The 16907-nt window shown below is 45.6% G+C and overlaps 1 protein-coding gene across 1 annotated transcript in view; it reads right to left on the bottom strand.

The window, feature by feature from the left end:
• duox (dual oxidase) overlaps nucleotides 1-16907 on the bottom strand; it is a gene marked incomplete at its 5' end in the record, with an annotated part of 82427 nt that overhangs the window by 27050 nt on the left and 38470 nt on the right. Inside the window, 7 exons of the mRNA XM_080215995.1 lie at nucleotides 2023-2091; nucleotides 4122-4188; nucleotides 5711-5886; nucleotides 6633-6726; nucleotides 9652-9877; nucleotides 13220-13405; nucleotides 16570-16763. Of these exons, the coding sequence (XP_080072121.1) occupies nucleotides 2023-2091; nucleotides 4122-4188; nucleotides 5711-5886; nucleotides 6633-6726; nucleotides 9652-9877; nucleotides 13220-13405; nucleotides 16570-16763 (1012 nt within the window). The remainder of the gene's footprint in view (nucleotides 1-2022; nucleotides 2092-4121; nucleotides 4189-5710; nucleotides 5887-6632; nucleotides 6727-9651; nucleotides 9878-13219; nucleotides 13406-16569; nucleotides 16764-16907) is intronic.

Genomic DNA, 16907 nt, shown 5'->3' with positions numbered 1-16907 from the left:
ATAGAGGTTTACAGCATCAAAACAGGCCTTTTGGCCCAACTTGTTCATGCTGCCCTTTTTCTTTTAACCACTAAGCTAGTCCTAATTGCCTATATTTGGCCCATATGCCTCTGTACCCATCTTACCCATGTCACTGTTTAAATGCTTTTTAAAAGACAAAATTGTACCCGCCTCGACTACTACCTCTGGCAGCTCGTTCCAGGCACTCACCACCCTCTGTGTGAAAAAATTGCCCCTTTGGACCCTTTTGTATCTCTCCCCTCTCCTTAAACCTATGCCGTTTATTTACCTTTGGAGAACTGGTGCAGTCTCAATGGGCTGAATGGCCTCCTTCTGTACTATAGGGATTCTATGAAGAGCTTGTCATATGAGGAACAGTTGAGGACCATGGGCCTGTACTTGTTGGAGTTTAGAAGGATGAGCGGGGATCTTATTGAAACTTACAGGAAACTGCGAGGCCTGGATAGAGTGGACGTGGAGAGGATGTTTTCACAAGTAGGAAAAAACTAGAACCAGAGGGCACAACCTCAGGCCAAAGGGACGATCCTTTAAAACAGAGATGAGGAGGAATTTCTTCAGCCAAAGAGTGATGAATCTGTGGAACTCTTTGCTGTAGAAGGCTGTGGAGGTCAGGTCATTGAGTGTCTTTAAGACAGAGGTAGATAGGTTCTTAATTAGTAAGGGGATCAGGGATTATGGGCAAAAGGCAGGAGAATGGCGATGAGAAAAATATCAGCCATGATTGAATGGCGGAGCAAACTCGATGGGCCGAGTGGCCTAATTCTGCTCCTATGTCTTATGTTTCTAAACAGCCATTTAGAAAAAAGCTTGAATTTTTAGGCGTGCCATTCAGACATCAAACTCAATTAAAAAGTCAATCTTACAGTTGGAAAACAACAGAACTTGCTTCTCACTATCTCAGGAGATAGGTCGAGGAACAATGTACATATTGTCCAACAATCTCCAATTTCCTAATTGGACCTAAAGATGCAAACTTGCTTTACTTAATTAGTTCCGGTATTCGTTTTTAAAGGGTTTGCAAGGTAAATCTGGCACAATGGGGCCAAATGTAAGTTACTTTAATGCACTCTTCATTTCATTTTCTTGACTGTCAGAAATTTAAAAATTTCCACAGTTTGCTATTCCGAGAAAGATGCTGCTTTCGAGTGAGTTCAGCAGTCACAGAGCCGGCTAGACCTCAATTGATTTCACCTAACTTTAACTGGACATTGATCACGAGGCGCAGTGGCACAGTGGTTAGCACTGTTGCCTCACAATGCCACGGACCTGGGTTCGATTCCCGGCTTGGGTCACTATTTGTTTGTGGAGTTTGCACGTTCTCCCTGTGTCTGTGTAGGTTTCCTCCCACAGTCTGAAAGATGCGCTAGTTAGCGTGTGCTGGCCATGCTAAACTCTCCCTTAGTGTACCCGAACAGATGCTGGAGTGTGGCAACTAAGGATTTTCATAGTAACTTCACTGTAGTGTTAATGTAAGCTTACTTGTGACTAATAAATAAACTTTAAACTTCGTAGTAGGATACCTGATCCCTGAAATTGGTCTTAAACTGAAATGCAACTGATGTTTAATCATTTGCTTCCTGCTAGTTTATCTGGTTGTGATAGCACGATCAATCATAGAATCCCTACAGTGTAGAAGGAGGCCATTCAGCCCATCGCATCTGCACTGACAACAATTTCACTCAAGCCCCATGCCTGTAACACCACATACTTACCCTGCTAATCCTCCTGATACCAAGAGGCAATTTAGCACAGCCAATCAACCTAACCTACACATCCTTGGAGTATGGGAGGAAACTGGAGCACCCGGAGGAAACACACGCAGGAAAATGTTTAAACTCCAGACATACAGTGACCAAAGCCGGGAATCGAACTCGGGTCCCTGGCACTGTGAGGCAGCAGTACTAACTATCTGAGTCTGCAATGCCAAAAACACTTCATTCCTGTTGCAAGTATACAACTGACGGCACACAAAACTAAACAGCACAGAACGTGAGGCCTTACTTCTTGTTCAGCCTGTCTCGGTGTCGGAACTCTTGTCCAATGTGTTCCACAGCCGTCTCCTGCATGTTCCTTTTGGATAAAATGGAAAACAAGAACATTATTCACGAGGTTCAAGAGAATTGGTTTCATCCACAAGTGATGGATCAGGGTGCCATCGCCATCCAGAGATGGGGGGCTCGTGTCGAAGATTCTAAACTGACGGGGAGAGCTAGGTGAGCCGCAAACTGAATTAGGAGGTTCAACTGTCCAACCACATTGCTCCTAATCTTTTAAAGATTTTTCTAATCGTTTCTTTATCAGTGTCACAAAGCAGGCTTACATTAAACTGTAATCAAGTTATTGAGACAATCCCCTGGTCATAGAATCCTCATAATGCAGAAGGAAGCCATTTGGCCCATCAAGTCTGCACTGACCACAATCCCATCCAGGCTCCATAACATCACGTATTTACCCTGCTAATCCGCCCGACACCAGGATCAATTTAGCATGGCCAATCAACCTAACCCGCACACCTTTCTGTTGTGGGAGGAAACCCATGCAGACACCAGGAGAACGTACAAACTTCTGTTGTAGGTAAAAAGATACCTCTGAGACTAGTTGTGAGTCAAAACACAGCAGGTTTATTTCAAAAGCTTTTGGGAGAGACCTGGTACCTAACACAGTTTTCCAGCTTCTCCCCAAATACAAGTTAAGAGTAGATATTTATACCCCCCAGTCATATCCGCACTTTCCCAGGCTGTGGCTTGTCCTCCATCATGTGAACATTGTCTCAAGGCCACGATTGTCTCACATCTCAACACCTGTGATGTAATTAGCTAACATACAAGCCAGCACAAACAAGTTAACTGGCATACAAAGTTATAGGGGCCTGTATAACAATTTTATGTTCATAGGTACCGGTATAGCATATTTGATAAATAGTAAATAATAAATATATATGAAGGCATGCATGTAAGCTCCACTATGTTAAACAGAAGTCCATGATATTAGAAGACACAAAATAGAGACTAGCTGGGTTAGCCACATTCCTGAACACAATTAGTTGGGAAAAATCATAAACTTGTGTACAACAGCGGTATCAGCTGCTTCTCTTTTCACTTTCTCTTTGATACACGAAAACAAGTCTTACAACACTCTTTATAAATCACTGAGTATTACAAAGTTCATTAACCCGATTCTTCTTCACTCCACACAGTCAGTGACCCAAGGCCAGAACTGAACCTGGATTCCTGGCGCAGTGAGGCAGCAGTGCTAACCACTGATTATTGCTGGGGATGGCTTGGACCTTCATTCCAATTTGATTACTCAATACCTTTAACAAACACTCCCTGCCAGACAAGTGCAGTGTGGCCAGATTACAAAAACTATAATAGCCTCTTCTTTGCCTGAATTGCAGACCCATCTCTCTCTTTTTCAGGCTTTCTTCTTCATTTTCTTGTGAAGAGGGCAGCACGTTGGCACAGTGGTTAGCACTGCTGCCTCATAGTGCCAGGGACCTGGGTTCAATTCCCGGCTTGCGTGACTGTATGGAATTTGCATGCTCTCCCCGTGTCTGCATGGGTTTCCTCCCACAGTCCCAAAGTCAAGCTGGCCTTGGCCATGCTAAGTTCTCCCTCAGTGTACTCAGACAGGCGCCGGAGTGTAGCAACTACTGGAGTGGCAGGGTGGAACAGGGTTCGATTCCCAGCTTGGGTCACTGTTTATGTGGAGTCTGCACGTTCTCCCTGAGTCTGCATGGGTTTCCTTTGGGTGCTCCAGTTTACTCCCACAGTCTGAAAGACGTGCTGGTTCGGGTGCATTGGCCGTGCTAAATTCTCCCCCGATCAAGTGGCGACTAGGGGATTTTCACAGTAACTTAATTGCAGTGTTAATATAAGCCTTACTTGTGACACTAATAAATGAACTCACACTGAAACTCACGCTGATCTCAAAAATATTACCCTTCAAATAATCTATTATTTGGTTGCCGATGGTGGTTGGAGATGAATTTTCCAGCATATTATTTAACAATGAACCCTGGAATAACTCTGTTTCTCCTGCCTCTCCAATGGCTGTGGGGAATGACGTGACAGTATCGTAAATTTGATATATTTACTTACTTGTATGGGTTTACTTTGAGGAAAGAGACTCTGTGGTACTTGTTCGACTTATCTCGGATATCCATACCTGAGAGAGCGAGAGACACGTTAAAGTTTATTTATTAATCACAAGTAGGCATGCATCTGTAGTAACTTAGACTATGGCATGGCCAAAGCAGTTGAGTGGGAACTTTGGTACCAAGGGTGGCATTTTTTGGCTTTCATTCTATGATGATATAGACAACTTCCAACACTTTAAAACTTTCCAAGGTTCTCCATTGGAATAATATAATCGGACAAAAGGCAACACTGATCCACAAAAAGGGCAGTTAGGAATTGCTTCGTCAAAGAAGTATGGAGTGACTCAAAGGAAGAGGGAGTTGGAGACGTAGAGAGGTTGTAGGGAGAGAGTTCCAGAATTTAGGATAAAGGCAAACTACTGTAAGTGAAACAAAAACAGAAAAAGCGTGAAAATCTCAGCAGGGTCTGACAGCATCCACGGAGAAAGAATTTAGGAGAAACCTCTTTAAGAATACATGAACTAGGAGCAGGAGTAGGCCATCTGGCCCCTCGAGCTTGTTCTGCCATTCAATAAGATCATGGCTGATCTTTTCTTGGACTCAGTTCCACTTACCCGCCCACACACCATAACCCTTAGTTCCTTTACTGTTCAAAAATTGTTCTATCCTTGCCTTAAAAACATTCAATGAGGTAGTCTCAACTGCTTCACTGGGCAGGGAATTCCAAAGATTCACAACCCTTTGTGTGAAGAATTTCCTCCTCAACTCAGTCCTAAATCTGCTCCCCCTTATTTGAAGGCCATGCCCCCTAATGCTAGTTTCACCTGCCAGTGGAAAAAGGTGTGGCACGGTGGTACAGTGGTTAGGACTGCTGCCTCACAGTGCCAGGGACCCGGGTTCAATTCCAGCCTTGGGTCACTATCAGTGTGGAGTTTGCACATTCTCCCGTGTCTGCGTGGGTTTCTCCGGGTGCTCTGGTTTCCTCCCACAGTCTAAAGGTATGTGGGTTAGGTTGATTGGCCATGCTAAATTGCTGCTTAGTCTCCCAAGTGTATAGATTAGGGGGATTAGCAGGGTAAATACGTGGGGTTATGGGGATAGGGGCTGGGTGGGATTGTGGTCGGTGCAAACTCGATGGGCTGAATGGCCACTGTAGGGATTCTATGATTCTAAGAGACTGTGGACATTACAGCTCTGTTGAAGGGCCATCCTGATGTGAAACATTGGCTCTGTTCTCTCTCCACAGGTGCTGTCAGACCTGCTGAGATTTTCCAGCGTTTTCCAGCTTAGGGTAGCTGATGACTGGGTCGCCAATGGAAGTCATGGTTTACACAGGGGGTCAGAACGATATCTTTTGATTGCTAATCTCACTGCCTCACTCATAAGTGGCGTCTGAGGCGGCAAGTGGACAATTTGACCCAAAGTCCACCGCGGAAGAGTTCAGCCAAGCAAACCTTCGTTTACCTGTGTGGAAGCACCAGGACTTTGTCAATCCTCCACATGCAGCAAGATTGAGATCAGGAACTCAGAAGCTTAACACTGCTAGGTTGCTCACCTATCTCCTACTCACTTTCACATTGAGTCACTCACCTTTCACATTGAGCTTAGCAAACTCCAACTCATCACCGTGATCCCGGAATAAATAATGGAAATCCTCCCAGGTTAAATCTTCCTTGTCCTGGAATCCTGCCTCTTTGAAGAGTGATTCCATGACCTCTTCAGCCTGCGCTTTTGACAAGCAGTTATTGGAGATCTCAATGAAAGACCTATAGCAACAGAGTGTGAACGGTGCCTGTGTTAACTCAAACAAAATCTGATAACAGTGAGTAAAACAGAACACCAGTTGCAAAATTAAAATGTAAATCAGAGCCCCTGCAGTGCAGAAGGAGGCTGTTTGGCCCATCAAGTCTGCACTGACTCTCCAACCAAGCATTTTATCCAGTCCCACCGCCTCCTATCCCCATAACCCCGTGTATTTGCACCCCCCCCAACCCCACAATCTCCCTAACCCACACATCTTTGGACACTAAGGGGCAATTTAGCATGGCCAATCCACTCAACCTGCACATCTTTGGACACTAAGGGGCAATTTAGCATGGCCAATCCACTCAACCTGCACATCTTTGGACACTAAGGGGCAATTTAGCATGGCCAATCCACCTAACCTGCACATCTTTGGAGTGGGAGAGGAAACCAGGGCACCCTGAGGAAACCCATGCAAACATGGGGAGTACGTGCAGTCTCCACACAGACAGTGACCCTGAGGCTGGGAATCGAACCCAGGTCCCTGGCACTGTGAGGCAGCAGTGCTAACCACTGTGCAGCCCATAAGTTGAAGGATGCTTTGGCTGCCATTTTCTCTGGAGGTAAAGGAACGAGAACATTTGTGAGCCTTACGCTTCTCTCTTGAACCTTTAGAAATTATATTCAGTCATTGTTTGTGTGAGATTTAGAACGATCCACTTTTCCCAGTTAAGGTAACCTTCAACTTGTGTGAAAAATGCCCATTTACCGTAAGAGTATGGAGAATTCCTCCTTCGACAGGAAGCCATTTCCATCCACGTCGTACATCTGGAACATGAGCTTTGACTTCTCTTCGGGTGTGCCTGCGAATGACATTGTCATTAGTTAAAATAAAAGCAAATTACTGCGGATGCTGGAATCTGAACACTAAAGAGAAAACGCTGGAAAATCCCAGCAGGTCTGGCAGCATGTGTAAGGAGGGAATAAATATCTCCCACTTTCTATGCCTTTTAGCTTTGACAAAATCATCTGGACTGGAAACGTTAGCTCTTTTTCCTCTTCTGACAGATGCTGCCAGACCTGCTGAGATTTTCCAGCATTTTCTCCATTATAATTAGTTATTTTTATGAAACATTAGTAAGGAACAACAGTGACAACTGTGTCACCTTCTGGAGCATACTTAATATAGCTTCAGTGTTTTTATTTATGTCACAAGTAGACATTAACGCTACAATGAAGTTATGTAGTTATGTGAAAATCCCCTAGTCGCCCACACTCCGGCGCCTGTTCGGGTACACTGAGGGAGAATTTAGCATGGCCAATGCACTTAATCAGCACATCTTTCGGATTATGGGAAGAAACTGGAGCACCCAGAGGAAACCCATGCAGACACGGGGAGAACATGCAGACTTCATACAGACAGTGAGCTAAGCTGAGAAATGAACCCGGGTCCTTGATGCTGTGAGGCAGTAGTGCTAACCACTGTGCCATGCCATGCCTGTTTGATTACAGGAATGTTATCAATAAATTTGACACTGAGCAGAAGTAGAATATTTGGACAGAATCCTCTGTAGAACCATAGAATCCCTATGTTGCAGAAGGGGGCCATTCAGCCCATTAAGCCAGTACCAACTCTGTGAAAGAACATCTTACCCAACCCATCCCACACCCTATCCTCATTATCCCATGTACTTAACATGTCTAATCCATCTAACCTACATATCTTTCAATGCAAAGGGGCAATTTAGCATGGCCAAGCCACCTAACCTGCACATCTTTGGACACTAAGGGGCAATTTAGCATGGCCAAGCCACCTAACCTGCACACCTTTGGACACTAAGGGGCAATTTAGCATGGCCAATTCCTCTAACCTGCACATCTTTGGACTGTGGGAGGAAATCTGTGCACCTGGAGGAAACCTGCGCAGACAGGGTGGGAACATGCAAACTCCACATAGGCAGTCACCTGAGACCAGAATCGAACCCACGTCCCTGGTGCTATGAGGCAGCAGTGCTAACCACTGTACCACTGTGCCGCCCAGGTTATCACACTACTTAATTATCCACAAATTAATTTTTAATTCAGCAAAGTAGAGGGGGTTGCACTAGGAACCATACTCAGGTTGCCATGTGATTGTGTCCTCTTGTGGGCAGGATTTTCCAATCACGCCTGCCCTGAGACCCGAGATTCCCGCCTGAGCTCAATGGACCTTTAACCAAATTGTCCGCCCTGCCCATGAGGAATCCTGTGGAAAATTTAACCCTATGAATTTAAAAACACATGGAGACATAGGGTGGGATTGGGCATGCGAAATTGCCCCTTAGTTTTAGGAGAATTAATAGGGTAAATTAATGGCCTGGGTGGCATTGTTGTCAGTGCAGGCTCGATGGGCTGAATGGCCTTCTGCACTGTAGGCATTCTATTCTATTCTGCATTGCAAAGCCTTCAATCATGGACATCCCCCAGATATCGGTATTCCCTTCCTAATTCTATGTGAATCAAACATCCAGAACCCTCTTGGAGAACAGGTATTGTTTTCACTGGAAAGGCTGAGGGAAGATCTGATAGAGGTCTACAAAATGATGAGAGGCATAGACAGGGTGGATAGAGGGCTTTTTCCCAGGCTGGAAGTGACAATTACAAGGGGGCACAGGTTCAAGGTGAGAGAGGGAAAGTTTAAAGGAGATGTGCGGGGCAAGTTTTTCACAAGAGAGTGGTGGGTGCCAGGAACGTGCCGCCAGAGGAGGTGGTGGAAGCGGGCACATTAGCAACATTTAAGAGGCACCTGGATGGGTACATTTCTTTTCTGAGGAAGGATGTTCTTCCTCTCGAAGGTTTACCAGGCTGATTCCAGGGATAACGGGACTGATGTATGAGGAGAGATTGACTAGGTTAGGATTGTTTTCACTGGAGTTCAGACGAATGAGGTGGGATCTCATAGAGACTTATAAAATTCTAACAGCCCTAGACACGATAGATGCAGGGAGGATGTTCCCGATGGTGGGGGAGTCCAGAACCAGGGGGTCACAGTTTGAGGATTCGGGGTGGACCATTTAGGATGGAGGTGAGGAGACATTTCTTCACCCAAAGAGTGGTGAGCCTGTGGAATTCATTACCACAGGAAGTAGTTGATGCCAAAACATTGAATGTATTCAAAAGGTGGCTAGATGTAGCATTTGGGGCGAATGGGATCAAAGATTATGGGGAGGAAGCCAAATTTGGCTGTTGAGTTGGATGATCAGCCATGATAGCAATGAATGGTGCAGCAGGCTCATAGGGCCGAATGGCCTTCTCTTGCTCCTATCTTCTGTATGTTTCTGTGTTTTCATGAAAAGGGAGGGAACAGAGACATACGGATCGGGTAAGGACAGAAGGTTTTTTTTAGTTTAGTTAGGGCATAGGGGGATTAACAGGGTAAATGAGTGGGGTTACGGAGATAGAGCCTGGGGGGGATTGTTGTCAATGCAGGCTAGATGGCCTGAACGGTCTCCTTCTGCACTGTAGGGATTCTATGATCGGCTCAGGAGGGTCCGGGTACTGTACTTTTCTTCTTTTATTTTTGTCTAATTCTTAATTAAAAACTATCAACTGATTCCAAATTAATTACTTTATTTGGCAAACTTTCTACATCTGATGCAAAGAGTAGTGCAGCAAAACAGTAATTATTTAGCAACCTGGGTAAATACATTAATTCTAGAATGTAATAGCTGACATATTCATCTGGAAACAGTTTGACACAAATTTTATTGCAGCAACTCTCCGCAAGATGTAATAATTAATGCGTTCACCTTTCATGAATATGATCAAAATGTCAAGGAACTCTCGGAAGGACAAGTAACCATTCCCGTCTTTGTCCGCCAGTGAAAACATCTGCTCCACAAACAGGGAATCGTACTTCAATCCCAAGGCATCAGCGAACTCCACACGAGTCAGCTCACAGTTCAGAGACTCCCTGGTCTTCCTTGACATCTCCGTGTTAAAATCCCCGGCGTCTGATTTGTCGATTTCCAGGACCTGGGAGTAGATTCAGGGGAAGAAAACAATGGCCTTGCATTCGGACAGAACCTTTCGTGAGCTCAGCCAACAAGTGCTGGCCCCTATTCCAGTGTAGGATATGTGTGTGTTGTATAGTGGCACTTCTGACATCATCAAGAGATTTCAGAAGATAAACTATGTACAGGGGGCTAGTAGCCCTAGGCTGCCCAGGAGAAGCCTCCCCAGCTTACTTGCTCCAGTCCTTACATGTTTACTACATGGCTTCAAGATGCATTCCGCCTGAGAGAGGGCCCCACCCTCTGGGGCGATCACTCGCTCTCTGTTTCCACTGGTTCCTCAAGCCAGATGATGCTCTTCTGCCGTGATTTGATTTGATTTATTATTGTCACATAGAACAAAGATCAGCACAGGAACAGGCCCTTTGACCCTCCAAGCCTGCGCTAATCCACGTTTCCCTGTCTTATATCCCTCTATTCCCTGTTTGTTCATAGTGGTTGCCACTATTACAGTGTAGGATATGTGTGTGTTGTAAATGTTTGTTCATGTGCCTATCAAGATAAGTCTTATCTGTGGCTAATGTAACTGCCTCACTTGCAGTGCATTCTAGGTCCTCACCACCCTCTGTGTGAAAAACTTCCCTCGCACATCTCCACTGAGCCTTTCCCCTCTTTATCTTTGAACTTGTGCCCCCTTGTAATTGTCACTTCTACCCTGGGAGAAAGCTTCCAGCTGTTCCCCCTATCGATACCTCTCATAATTTTATAAACTTCTATCAGGTCTCCCCTCAGCCTTCGTCTTTCCAGGGAGAACAATCCCAGTTTATTCAATCTCTCCTCATAGCAAATACCCTCCATACCAGGCAACATCCTGGTAAACCATTTCTGCACTCTCTCCAAAGCCTCCATGCCCTCCTGGCGTATTAGTATATGTATCAGTATACAGTGAAAAGTATTGTTTTTTGAGCGCTTTGCAGACAAAGCATACCGTTCATAGAGAAGGAAATGAGACAGTGCAGAAGATAGTGTTATAGTCATAGCTAGGGTGTAGAGAAAGATCAACTTAACATATGGTAGGTCCATTCAAAAGTCTGATGGCAGCAGAGAAGAAGCTGTTCTTGAGTCGGTTGGTACATGACCTCAGACTTTAGTACCTTCTTCCTAATGGAAGAAGGTGGAAGAGAGAATGTTCGGTGTGCATGGAGTCCTTAATTATGCTGGCTGGTTTTTCGAGGAAAAGGGAGGAAGTGTAGACAGAGTCAACAGATGGGAGGCTGGTTAGCTTAATGGATTGGGCTACAATCACCACCGTTTGTAGTTTATTGCAGTCTTGGACAGAGCAGGAGCCATACCAAGCTGTGATACAACCAGAAAGAATGCTTTCTATGGTGCATCTGTAAAAGTTGGTGTGAGTCATAGCTGACGTGTCAAATTTCCTTAGTCTTCTGAGAAAGTAGAGACATTGTGCTGTTCCGTCTTAAAGAGACAGACCCCATAATCATGTCGATGTAGTAACCAAATTGTGTACACTTTGGAAAGAATGGGAAGGCTTTTGGAAACAGAGGAGATTTCCTAGAATGATTCTTAGGGTCTTCAGTTGTGAGAAAAGGCTAGAGAAGCTAAGGTTTTTCTCCTTAGAGCAGAGAAGGCTAAGAGAAGATTTGATAGCGTACTGAAGGGTTTACATTAGAGTAAATAAAGAGGAAATATTCCCAGTAGCTGAGAGGTTGATAACCAGAATGTCTCATAGTAACTTTCAAAAAGCAAATCGATAGTACTTGAAGGAGAGAAATTGCTGGGATATAAAGAGCAGGGGAGTGGAATTAACTAGATTTCTTTTCAACAAAGCTGGCACAGACATGGTGGACTGAATGGCCTCCTCCTATGCTGTACTATTCTATGATTCTAGCAATGTGATAAAGGCCAGAGAATCTGCTTGAGTGACATTAGCATTGGTCCAGGAAACTGGGACGTGCTCCCTCACTCTGCATTAAAGCATACTGAGTGATTCTTTTACACTCATCTGACAGAACTGACCAAACCTAGGTTTAAACATGAAATCATAGAATACCCATGGTGCAGAAGGAGGCCATTTGGCCTATTGAGCCTGCTTCAACCTCTGACCGATCGTCTTATCCAGGCCCAGTCTTCTAACCCCACGCATTTACCCACTAATCCCTGTTACTCACACATCTTTGGACACTAAGGGGCAATTTAGCATGGCCAATCCACTTAACCTGCACATCTTTGGAGTGTGGGAGGAAACCAGAGCACCCGGAGAAATCCCACGGAGACACGGGGAGGATGTGCAAACTCCACAGAGACAGTGACCCAAGCCGGGAATTGAACCCCGGTGCCTGGCAGTGTGAGGCAGCGGTGCTAACCACTGTGCCACCGTGCCAAGTTTGCTCTCAAAGGTAGGTGGGATTGGAGAGTGGTGGTGGAGACATTTTCCGTGGGAAGCCAAAGCTTCACGGCTGGCCCTTACCCTCCTTTTAAAGTTTATGAGGTGGAGATGCCGGCGTTGGATTAGGGCGTGCACAGTAAGATGTTTCACAACATCAGGTTAAAGTCCAACAGGTTTATTCAGAATCACAAGCTTTCTCTGATACTCACCTGATAGAACAAAGAAAGAACAAAGAACAACACAGCACAAGAAACAGGCCCTTCGGCCCAACGAGCCCGCACCGCCATTTTAACATTATGAGTGCCCTCCTCTACCCATGACCTTTGTCTATACCTATTGAGGAAGATTGAGGGAAAACTAATTTAGGGACAATTTGTTACACCAATCAGCCTAAGAGCACGTTTTTTGGGATGTGGGAGGAAACCGGAGCACCCGGAGAAAACCCACGCAGACACGGGGAAAATGTGCAAACTCCCGCAGACACCGGCCCAAATCCATGTATCTGCACAGCAAACAGTGATAGTCACTGAGCTGTCATGTTGCCCGTCAGAAGGTCCAGTTTAAGTGTACACTAACGACGTGAAGCACTAGACAACTCTTGAAGCAACATCCAAGACAGCCGTCGCACGACCCATCACACGTATGCCCCTTGTTGATGAAGGAGCAACACTCTGAAAGCTTGTGATTCCACATAAACCTGTTGGACTTTAACCTGTTGTGAGATTTTTTTAAAGTTTGCATGTGTTGTCATTATGAGGATAGATTGAAACTCACTCATGATGCTCTCAGGAGCAAATTGCTCATTAACCCTTGCTGTTCATCCCCACGGAGAACAATGGACGTTTGGGTCTGGGGACCAATGGGCAGATGCAATGGGCAATGACTACAGAATGAGTCTGTCTTCACAATGGAGGGATTCCACAATATTCAGGGACACTTCATGTTCTGCCTTCGTACCTGCGCAAACACCCGCCGGAAAAACGTGTCCAGAATCTTGCTCCGTTGCTGTTTAGTCACCGCTTCTTTTAAGATTGTTTTCTGACTCATTTCCGCCAGGCGCAGTCGTATCTCATTGCCCTCCAGGTGTAGTCTCAACTGTTCGATGAAATCGTGACGATCTTCCTCTGCTTCGAAAAACAATACCTAATCAAAAGTAAAAATAATAAATTAGATAGTTAATGATCGCTTTTTTATGTGGGACATTGATTGTCTCGTGCTGAGATGAATTACTGTAAATGCATGAAGTATTGGGTGCCTATCTCCAGAATTATAATGGCTAGGGTGGACTTTAGTCACAAGTGACATATTGCACTGGAGCAGCACGGTGGCACAGTGGTTAGAACTGCTGCCTCACGGCGTCAGGGACCTGGGGTTGATTCCTGGCTCAAGTCACATGGGATAGGAATGGGGAATCTGCACGTTCTCCCTGTGTCGGTGTGAGTTTCCTCCAGGTGCTCTGGTTTCCTCCCACAGTCCAAAGATGTGCGAGTTAGGCGGATTGGTCATGCTAAATTGCCCCTTAGTGTCAGAGGGATTATCTAGGGTAAGTGTATGTGGTTATGGGCATAGGGCCTGGTTGGTGCAGACTTGATGGGCCCAATGGCCTCCTGTTGCACTGTAGGGTTTCTATGATTCTCTGCTTCTATGACTTCTGTCTCACAGTGCCAGGAACCCGGGTTCAATTCCCTGTTTGGGTCACTATCTGTGTGGAGTCTGCACGTTCTCCCCGTACCTGTGTGGGTTTCCTCTGGATGCTCTGGTTTCCTCCCACAGCTCAAAGATGTGCAGGTTAGGTGAATTGGCTGAGCTATAATTCTTCCTCAGTGTACCCGAACAGGTGCTGGAGTGTGGCGGCTAAGGGATTTTCACAGTAGCTTCATTGCAGTGTTAATAATAAGCCTACTTGTGACTAATAAATAAATTCTACTTTGCAATGAAGCTACTATGAAAATCCCCTAGTCGCCACACTCCGGCACCGGTTCGGGTACACTGAGGGAGAATTTAACATGGTCAATGCACCTCACCAGCACATCTTTTGGATTGTGAGTTAAGTGCATTGGCCATGCTAAAGAGGAATTTATATCTGTAGGAGTAGAAATTTATATCTGGGCATGTTGAATGTAAATGCAAGGAGATGATATTGTGAGTTGCCTCAGCAATGTCTGTGGTGTTTACAGTTCTGGACAATTGAAGATGACTGAGCACAGTATTTTTTGATCCTTTCATGGTATGTGGACATTGCTGGAAAGTCATAGGAATGTAGGAATTAGGAGCAGAAGTCGGCAAATTCAGTCTTTCGAGCCCGTTCCACCATTCAACCAGATCATGGCTGATTTCTCCCTGGTCTCAAACCCGCCTCCCCACCTGCTCCCCATGTCCTCTTATCCTTTTTTAAATTAGAAATATATCTATCTCCTTCTTGAAACCATTCAGACTCCACTGCGCAATGGGGCAGCGAGTTCCACAAATCCACCACCCTCTGTCAGAAGTAGCTCCTCCTCATCTCAGTTTTAAATCTACTGCCTCTCAACCTAAACCCTGTGACCTCTTGTTGGAGATTGCCCCACAAGAGAAAACATTTGTTGCTGTCCCTTATTACCCTGAGAAGGGGCGGTGAGTCATCTTATAGAATCAGAGAATTCTACAGTGCAGAAGGAGGACATTTGGCCCATCGAGCCTGCACTGACCACAATCCCACCCAGGCCCTATCCCCATAACTCCATGCGTTTACCCTAACTAGCCCCCCGACACTAAAGGGCAATTTAGTATGGTCAACTCACCTAACCCGCACATCTTTGGACTGTGGGAGGAAACCGGAGCACCTGGAAGAAACCCACGCAGATATGGGGAGAATGTGCAGACTCCATACAGTGACTCAAGTCAGGAATCGAACCCAGGTTCCTGCTGCTGTGAGGCAGCAGTGCTAAGCTCTGTGCCACCGTGCACAATGCAGTCCACCTGGTATAGGTACTCCCACAGTGTTACTAAGGAGGGAGTTCCAGGATTCTGATGCAGTAACAGTGAAGGAATGGTGATATATTTCCAAGTCAAGGCAGTGTGTGGCTTAGCAGGAAACTTGCTAGCGGTGGTTTTTCCTGTGTATTTTCTGCCCATGTTCTTCTGAGCACTAGTGGTCATGGGTTTGGAAGGAGCTTTGACAGGTTGTTGCGGTGCATATTATAGATGGTACACACTGCTGCCATTAAACATTGGAGACGGAGTGAATATTTAAGTTGGTGGATGGAGTGCCCATCAATCCTTTGCCCTGGATGGTGTCGAGCTTCTTGAGTGTTGTCAGAGTCAGACTCATCAAGGCAAGTGGAGGAGATTCCTTCAAACTCCTGACTAGAGCCTAATAGAAAGTGGTCAGGCTTTGGGGAGTCAGGGCGTGAGTTACTCATCTCACAATGTCCAGTCTCTGACCTGTTCTTGTAGCCACAGCATTTAGATGGCTAGTCCAGTTCAATTTCAGAGTGGCATGGTGGCACAGTGGTTAGAGCTGCTGCCTCACAGCCCCAGGAACCCTGGTTCGATTCTCGGCTTGGGTTACTGCCTGTGTGGTGTTTGCACATTCTCCCCGTGTCAGCGTGGGTTTCTTCCCACACTGCAAAGATCTGTGAGTTAGGTTGATTGGCCATTCTGAATTAATACTTAGTGTCCCGGGACGTAATAGGTTAGAGGGATTAGTAGGGTAACTAAGCAGGGATAGAGCCTGGGTGGGATTGTGGTTGAATCATAGAAACCCTACAGCACAGAAAGAGGCCATTCAGCCCATTGAGTCTGCGCCAAATACGATCCCACCCAGGCCCTATCCCCACATCCCTACATATTTTACCTGCTAATCCCTCTAACCTACACATCTCAGGACACTAAGGGGCAATTTTAGCACGACCAATCAACCTAACCCACACATCTTTGGACTGTGGAAGGAAACTGGAGCACCCAGAGGTAACCTACACAGACATGAGGAGAATGTGCAAACTCCACACAGACAGTGACCCGAGCCGGGAATCGAACCCAGGTCCCAGCGGTACTAACCACTGTGCTACCATGCAGAATGATGGGCCAAATGCCTCCTTCGGACTGTAGGATTTCTATGATTTCTGATCAATGGTAACCCCCAGGATGGTGATTGTCACGGAATATCTTAGGATTGCTGCAATGTAGAAGGAGGCCATTTGGCCCATCAAGCTTACACTGACGACAATCCTACCCAGGCTCTCAATCCCACTTATTTAGCCACTAATCGCCCTGATGTTAATAAATCATTGAATAATTGACGATGAATTGCAGTACTTCTAACTTACCAGGTCATACTCCTTGGGAACTTTAAGCAACAAGATACTCTGGTCATTGTTTGATTTGATGAGATCCACGTCCTTGTTGAGATTAATGATGCGGATGGGAGACTGCTTACGATCCAGGACTTTGATGCATGTTTTGGTATTGAGGCAAAGGTCCACGGGTCGGAGTGGCTCATTCGGTCCTTGCCATTCAGAGGCTGGGGATAGCAGTGGAAGATTGGATAAATACTTGCAAAGTTAACTGTAAAGTTTTATAGTTAAATTTTATTTATTAGAACCACAAGTAGGCCTACATTAACACTGCAAGATGTCAGAGTCATACAGCACAGAAACAGGCCCTT

Source organism: Carcharhinus amblyrhynchos, chromosome 32 (assembly GCF_965287045.1).
Source record: "Carcharhinus amblyrhynchos chromosome 32, sCarAmb.v2.hapA, whole genome shotgun sequence".
Taxonomy (NCBI): Eukaryota; Metazoa; Chordata; class Chondrichthyes; order Carcharhiniformes; family Carcharhinidae; genus Carcharhinus; species Carcharhinus amblyrhynchos.
The sequence above is the reverse complement of the archived record's forward strand: the minus strand, read 5'-3'. Positions and strand labels throughout refer to the sequence as shown.